Source organism: Pteropus vampyrus, unplaced genomic scaffold (assembly GCF_000151845.1).
Source record: "Pteropus vampyrus isolate Shadow unplaced genomic scaffold, Pvam_2.0 Scaffold570, whole genome shotgun sequence".
Taxonomy (NCBI): Eukaryota; Metazoa; Chordata; class Mammalia; order Chiroptera; family Pteropodidae; genus Pteropus; species Pteropus vampyrus.
The window spans coordinates 461,849-469,749 of NW_011889351.1; the positions used below are offsets into that span (position 1 = coordinate 461,849).

A 7,901-nucleotide genomic window follows, 5' to 3' on the forward strand; every position below is an offset into this window, starting at 1 on the left:
GAGTTACACAGTTGGCTCCTTACAGAACCTCAGTGCTCATTCGTTTTCTCATTTCACTGCATTTTCTCTTGAACTACTGGATTTTCCTAAGAATAGGCTTTCTTTCTTTCCTTGATGATACAGATAAGAGACTCTGACCGTAGCCAGGGACTGCAGGGTCCTCTGATGACTGAGCCAAAGGGAGTGCATGGGTGGAAGAATCGCTCCAGGTCCAGAAGCTCTTCCCACTCACCTCCCAGACATGCCAGCAAGAAGAGCACCAGAGAAGCAGGGTCCCTGGACAGGAGGTCTCGATCCCTGGGCAGAAGGTCACGGTCCCCAAGGCCAAGCAAACTGTGAGTATGAGAATTCACTGGGAAATTACCTGTGCCTGTGGGGGCTTGGTCATAGCAAGTATTTGCTTTTGGTGATGTCTGTTCATTAATTTTTCCAAATGTCTTTGCTTTGTTATTGCCTTTATATCATTTTTTTTCCCAACCTCAATGTAAAGCTCAGGCACCTAGAACTACATATTTATATGTATGGAATCTCTTGAGTGAGTTTAATATCAGATGTTATATATCTTTATGCCTTTGTTTCTCTTCCACATCTGTCCTCTATTCTCTTCAATTTGGATTGTAATTCTAAGACAGTTTTTCTTCCACTGTTTGAAGGACATGATAAAAGCCCCTATATAGTAAAAACTTTTCTTCTCTCTGCCTTCCGTGTGTGTTACAGGCACAACTCTAAGGTAAACAGGAGAGAGAGAGGCCAAACTAAGAGCCCATCACCTAAAAAAGAAGTCTACCAAAGGCGGCACGCACCTGGATACACCAGGTGAGTCAAACTCTGCAGGCCTGAGTCTAAGAGTGGCTCAAACCAAGTGGACAATCTATATCAGCTTTTTGCCCAATGAGCTTTTTTATTCTTCTTGTCAACTTTTAGTAGTCTGCCCTGCCTCCCCACCATGTAAGATACATTGAAAGGGCAAAGTAAGTAGTTTTGACTTAATGAACAATGAATCGACTGTCTCTTAATATCTGTAAACATGTTAATTCTCATTGATATTTCCCAGAGAAGCTTTTCTTGAGAGAGTATTCCTTTCTTGAAGCATCAAATGAAAGAGAAGCAGAGTGCTTTCCTTGAAGGCAGACACCCTAAGATGGACTCTGTGTTTGAGTTGGATGTGGAGTGGGTCCTGGCACCTGAGGATGTGCTCATGAAAGGCTGTTTCTATTGGTCTTGGTTGCTCTTAGCAGAAGTTTAGGTGAGATGGGCAATTTTTGTGAACTTCCTTTTACTGCCCAAATACATTGGCTGCACATTAGATTCACCTGGGAAGCTTTAAAAAGAAAAAATTCCGTTACTTGGCTACACCCCAGCCCTGTTACATTGTAATCTCTGGGGGTGGGCCCAGACATCAGTACTTTTTATTCCCCCTTTTTAATAACCCCCCCACCCCACTTCTACTCCTGACCTACGGATGGTGCTGTCTCTGCTTAAGAACTGAATCTCCGAAGGTGGGGCGTCTTCTCCCATGTGCTCGCAGTATGCACCCGGGGCCTGGAGCCTGGCGCCCCCGGTGTATGGCTCCACCTGGGGCGCAAACCCAGGACCTTTTGCGTGTAAAGCTGATGTGCTAACCACTACATTATGGAGCCACCCCACAGACATCAGGACTTTTAAAGTTCTCCAGTGATTCTAATGTGTAGCTAACATTGAAAACCGCTGAGAGTGTACAACCTCTTGTATTCACTATGTTGTTCGAGGAGAGGCATACTCTAAGGTCCCTTTTAACTCTTAATTGCCTGATTCCTTAAGTTTCCAGGGAACAGAAACTTTTTTAAAAGGTTTAAATTTGACTGGCAGTTTTCCAAAATATGTTAACATATTTCTCTGTCTTCCCAGACAGACCCTATTACGCATAATTTAATCTTTTATTGGTGACACTGGGTCAGTTCTTCAGCTGTGCTGTAATTCGTACTGGTTTTAGGGATGGATGCTCATGAGTGTGTGTATTTTTTAATATATTTCAAGGTTTTTGGTCAGCAAATGAGCATGCTTTCTCAGATCCTGCTTTGATTTTGTCTCTCTTGCCATCTGCCATCACTTGAATTTGCCTTGCTTTGTCAGTCTTATTGCCCTTGGATTTTTGTTGAATTTTGTGATTTAAAATGAGTTAGAGCCTTCAAGACCTCTCTTTTCCAGGGATGAAAACACAGAAACTTTGATGTATGCATTTTGTGAAATCTCTTTATTTTGTTTTGGTGTTCCAGGTAGGTGAGGTTGTTTTATGTAGCTAAAATGATGCTAATTAAGACAAAAAGAATAATTATGGCCGTAAAACCTTTCTTAGCACTATTTAATCAGTATTTCTCAGATTGAAAGACACTGGATAGTTCCTCAAGGACTTGAGAGTTCTGTGAGAATTTTTAAATTTTGGTGTTTTCTTTTGTGTGTATGTTTTCTTTTAACTGATGATCTGAAACAATTTTACCAACTGAAATGATGTTTTTCTTTTGCAGTGAGATTCTCGATCTAAAACAATTTTTACATAGACTAAGACTTTTTCTCTTAAAAATTTTTTGGAGTCTTGTGGGATTTCCATTTAATTTATACTATTTTCCATTACTTTCAGTGCTTTCTAAATTTCATACGGGCAACACAATACTTTTATAATTTAAAAAATATGTATGCTCAAAACAAACAGAAAACACCACTATAAGGTCACACCCCAGAAGTGACTAAAATTCCTTCAGTTGGGGTTGTAAATTGCCCAGAACAAAAGTGGCAATAAGAAACAGAAAATGGAGTTATTATTTCTTGCATTAATTACCATTATTACAGAGGTACAATTTTTTTTAAATTTTATTTAATTAATTATTTTAATTGAAGAAATAATTTAAATCCGCGCTCCCTCCCCCCCTCCCCCGTTTACCTTCCCCCTCCCCTGGAGGTACAATTTTTAAAAGTGAAAGTATTATTTATTTACTTATTTTTTGCACCTACAGCACCTGGTATTCCTAGGTGGTCTCCCATCCAAGTACTAATCAGGCTTGACCCTGCTTAGCTTCTGAGATCAGAAGCAGTCAGGCAGGTTCAGGGTGGCATGGCCGTAGATGAAAGTCAGAAAGCATTAAAAGTCTTATAACAAAAACCACCACTTCCTTGCCCTGCCTGACCTCACTCTAGTCATGCTACCTATGGCAACCACTTTCAGCTTTTTGCGGTTCCTTTTGCAGCTTTCTTTTTCTAAAAATATACTTATGTTGCCAACTCTTAATTCATCAGTTTTAGATATTTTCTTATTGTTAGAGTAAATGAGTAAATGTGGCCTTAGAGTAAATGCGCTCTTATACACTCTCAGTCCCATGTTTTTTTTCTCCTCATCTTTCTATTATATCACAATTTTTGGTTTAATCAGTATGCGGATTCGTGTTACTATGTTATGTAAATATTATTCACTGATACTTTTCACTGCCAAGCAGAATACCAAGGTTACACTTCCTTTCTTTACATATTTTCTAGGGTCAATATTTGCCTCTTTCAGTCTGACCTATGATGGCTTTCAGTTTTGGGAATTATGGTGTTGTTTCTTAAATAATTTCTTTGTTCTCCCTAATTTCTAAGAGCTCGTTTGTGTTCTGATTGTTCTTCAAAAAAGTCTCGTATTTCTCATTTCAATGATGTAATACCTTTCACTTATGTCAGAGTGAGATTTTCACTGTAAATATTTAAAAATTTTTGTTTTGTGCTTCATCTTTTAAGTTCCCTTTTTTGCATTGGTCTCTATCTTTCATGTTAAAGCCTTTACTGAAATGTTTGGTGATAATTTCACTGTCTAGTCATATTTAGGAGTAAGGCACTAAAAAGCTGAAATTACTGTATTGGGTATGGGCAGGCTTGTCTACCGATGGGAGATTAGGTTTGAACTGGTTTTTAGCTGATCTCCTGTCTGGTTTAGTTCCCTAGAAACAATCGGGAGGGTCTTCCCTCTGGAAGGTCTCCTGTAGACGTTTGCGAGAGTAGTCACTGGCTTCCCCAAGTTAGGCATGAGGACCCAGCAGTGTCTTAATTGCTTCTTTTACAGACTTTAGTCCTTTTATTTTCAGCCCTATGCCTCACTGCCATTCTCCAAAGTATTTGGGGCCTGCAGTTTCTGGTCTTTGCCCGGATTTTGTTTCTGGTTAGTATGGGGCACTTAGGATTCAGTTTCCTCCAGCTTGTTAAAGTAGTTCACCGTTTGTCATCCACTTCCGTTATCCAATTTGTTGACATCTCTAACCAGTATTATCTTCTCTCCCTTTCTCTTTGTGGTTTTACATATTTCATTTAGTGGGACTTTGGAAAGGGAGCATGTCATTTCACTATAAGTAATGTCAAGTCTTAGTATCTTAAGTTTGTTTCTCAAAATTGGACTCCGATAATTATTTTTCCTTTTAGAGGAGGATCTGTACATCATATTCATTTGATAAGCAATGGGTTTGGATGTCTGACATTATTAAATAGTGATCGAATTGGTTCATCACCTCCTTTTCTTGCTCTAATTTCATTTGCAGTGAGGAAAGAAGACCCACCTATTATTTTCCGAGGTTAAGTTGAATTCTTCAGGGATCTGGCTTCTAGCTTGGTCCTAAAGTGGTATGCTTATGGGCTATATCTATGCATTTCTAAGCATCTCCAGTGGGTAGATGGTAGCAGTCACACAGATAACTTAGTCCTCTGTTCTTCTATAAGTTGTTGAGCAAGCAACTGGAATATTTTATAATGTTTCAAAATGATCACTCCAGAGATTATTGAGTGAGAGTATGGAATCGTTCATTAAAAGTCTTTGAAATTTGGATGAAACCACCAGACCAAGATGTTAGGAAGGAAAGAAACTCGTACTGAATTTGGCACTGGGCTGGGCATATCCGTGGAAAGAGAGCAGTGAGCTGGAGAACTGAGGTCCTACCTGATATCTGTTCTCCCCGAGGTGATTCTATTTTCTTTCTTTCTTTTTTTTTTTGCTGGGAGAGGAGTAGACCTGATAGGATGGTTTTTGTATTCAACAGAAAGCTCTCATCAGAGGAATTAGAGCGAAAACGGCAAGAGATGATGGAAAACGCCAAGTGGCGGGAGGAAGAGAGACTGAACATCCTCAAGAGGCATGCTAAAGATGATGAACGGGAGCAGAGGCTGGAGAAGCTGGATTCCCGGGACGGGAAGTTTATCCAGTGAGTGCATCTTCTTTCTGCCTAACAGCTTTCATGGCAATGATCCCAAGGAGGCAGTTGGGCATCTGATTCATTCATTTTGTTCCCAGTTTTTCTGTGTCTGCACAGGGAGAACATGGGAGCTCAGCCTCCAGACCACCTTTGTCACTACTCCCAGCTTCTGGCCAGACAGTGGGATGTTTTTGATTTGAGGGGAGGAGAAGTAAATTGGTATTTTTAATTAAATCTCCTTGGCCTTCTTTTTAAATAAGAATTCATGGCTCAAGAACCCTTTTTCCAATGAGGCTTTGACTTATTTTCCAAAACAAATAAATTTTCCCTTATGGAACTGTTTTAAAAAATTGAATTCCAGATGGAATCACTCAAAGTTATCTATGTGGGTTTAAAAGAGCTTGTGTTTCTACAGCTGTTTTGTGGCTAGCAACCTGTTTTTTCTAATTCTGCTAGAGAGTTGACCAATTGACATGATTGTTACATTCTCCTGTGTTCTCTCCCTAGCCGCATGAAGCTAGAGAGCGCATCTACCTCCTCCCTAGAGGATCGGGTGAAGCGGAATATCTACTCTCTACAGAGAACTTCAATAGCTTTGGAGAAGAACTTTATGAAAAGATGAAAACCGTCCTCTCTCTTGCTGGTTTTCCTGAATTTTCTAGGGAAGCGCAGCTCCTTAAAAATTCTCTTTATAAGAGTTCAAGTGACTTCTTCCACAAATGTCAAACCACCACTGTTCAAAGTGACTCTCCTCCATCGATTCCTTGAATAGCTACTTCCTTTGAGAACCAGTGTGACTTGCTTTATGGGACTCTCAGTAACTTCTGCTGGGTGCAGAGTAGGTTTTGATTGTTTTTAATGGGTGAACACTGGACCACTAGGTGTGAGCACTCCTGCTCTGGAAGGCTGCTCCCTGTGGTCGTGATTCTTCTTATGCCACTTCCTTCCCACCTGTGTGAACAGACCTATCCCACTGCCTCAGTATACACCAGACCTTTTTAGAAATCTTGCTCTCCAGAGTCACCAGATAGATTGTGCTTACTGGGATAAATGAACATTTACTTGATTTAGTAGATGTGTGATAGAATGATGTCATGTTAGGGTAGAGCCAAGGGAGTGACAAAGAATCTGGAAGGGGAAACCATAAAAAAAATCCCTAAATGAACGGTTGAACCATTGGACTATCAGACTGTAAAAGTATAGTGTGTATATGTACAAATGTATAATTTTTACATGCTTTTTAAAAAAGTAAGCTTTGTGAGAAGATCTTGTTTGGTAAGTGACTTTATTATGTAATGGAACCACATTGTATCTTGTTATTGAGTAATAGAATAAGGCAGTGATGGTTTTTTTTCTGTCTGTGAATCCAGCTAGTTTAGGAGGGGTCTCGATTTATTGATAAGATCTAGGATATCTATCCTTTTACATTGCTTAGAGTCTTTGATGTGGGCAGTGCAGCAATTAAGTCAAATGATTTGAGTCAGGAACAAATTTCCAGTACGTTCCCTGGTTTTAAAAAAAAAATAAAATGGAAGCTGTTATTTCATGGCTTCCCTTTTATCATGTTGTAATCTTACTACAATTCTAGATTTACAGTTGTTTGCTACTGTTTTTAGTCAGGTATTTTAAAAAATCTAAAACTGATGGGGCCAATCTCCTGTCTTTACTTCTTTCTCTTTTCTATTCTTTTACCAGAAGCCCTCATTTGACTTATGAACTCCTAGCCACTCTTGACCCACAGTTAGCAAGCCTAATTCCTTTTCTGCTAATTCTTAATTCTGCTTAAAACGAATTTGGATTTATATTTTTGAGCACTTATGATGCTAGGCACTGTCATACTTAAAACCCAGCCTTTCCCCAGAGAGAAAGTAATACACAGTTGTTATTCATTTTATCACCTCATTCTGCTCCCCTATGCTAGGGTTAATTATGTCTTATATTACTTGGTAATAAAGGCTACATTTATTTTTGTAACTGTTTAAAGAGCGACCACGTGCCAAGAACCGAACTTACGAATTTCTATACAGAACACCATTATTTGTGTCGAATGTCTGGAGATACCTGGTCCTAGAGGAATTATGTAACAAAACGTGGGCCAGTTTATTCAAAGATTTCATGAAGCGAGCCAGAGAATAAGACGATTAAGACTCTGCTGTAGGACAGGTGTCTTAAGGTGCCAGCGGTCTCTTAACTGGACCCTTTGGCGGGAGAAGGCCGGGCAGCGGATGGGTGGGTGCGGGACCCATTCATAAAACTAAGGGATCTCGACCGGCTCTTTTCATTGGCCCTGGGGGAAAGGGGCGTGTCCCGCGGGTACAGCGCACCCTAGGCCCAGGGGAGTGGGAAGATCCACGCTTGGGTGGGGCGAGGGGGCGTTCCTTGGTGTTCCCAGCAGGACTTCCTTTTCCCCTTGGTGTGTTCCTCCTCTCTTCCCCGGGGTGGGGATGGTACGTCCCACCCTCCTCGTATTCCCGCCCCTTCTCCCCTCCCAAGCGGTGTCGCCGCCGCCATCTTGGCACGTCAGGTTGAGGGAAAGAGCCAAACCCTGGCTTTGGGGGGCCTGGACAAGGAGCCCCTCCTGCGGTGGACAGCAAGACCCACCTAACCCTCCTTCCCTCCCCGCTCCGGAGCAGGGTTTTGACGCGAGCGAAGGCCAGCCTGGTTCCTGTCAGGCCCGGGGAGGAGGGGCTGGTGGGGCATCTGCTGTCTCCCCGG

The 7,901-nt window shown here is 41.2% G+C and overlaps 1 protein-coding gene and 1 pseudogene across 1 annotated transcript in view; one reads left to right on the forward strand and one right to left on the reverse strand.

Moving 5' to 3' along the window:
* The window catches only part of CWC25 (CWC25 spliceosome associated protein homolog), a 21,481-nt gene extending 14,321 nt beyond the window's left edge, over nucleotides 1–7,160 (forward strand). Inside the window, exons 7-9 of the mRNA XM_023525553.1 lie at nucleotides 718–816; nucleotides 5,034–5,195; nucleotides 5,694–7,160. Of these exons, the coding sequence (XP_023381321.1) occupies nucleotides 718–816; nucleotides 5,034–5,195; nucleotides 5,694–5,808 (376 nt within the window). The 3' untranslated portion in view covers nucleotides 5,809–7,160. The remainder of the gene's footprint in view (nucleotides 1–717; nucleotides 817–5,033; nucleotides 5,196–5,693) is intronic.
* LOC111733471 lies at nucleotides 2,982–3,100 on the reverse strand (annotated as a pseudogene).
* Nucleotides 7,161–7,901: the final 741 nt, after the last annotated feature.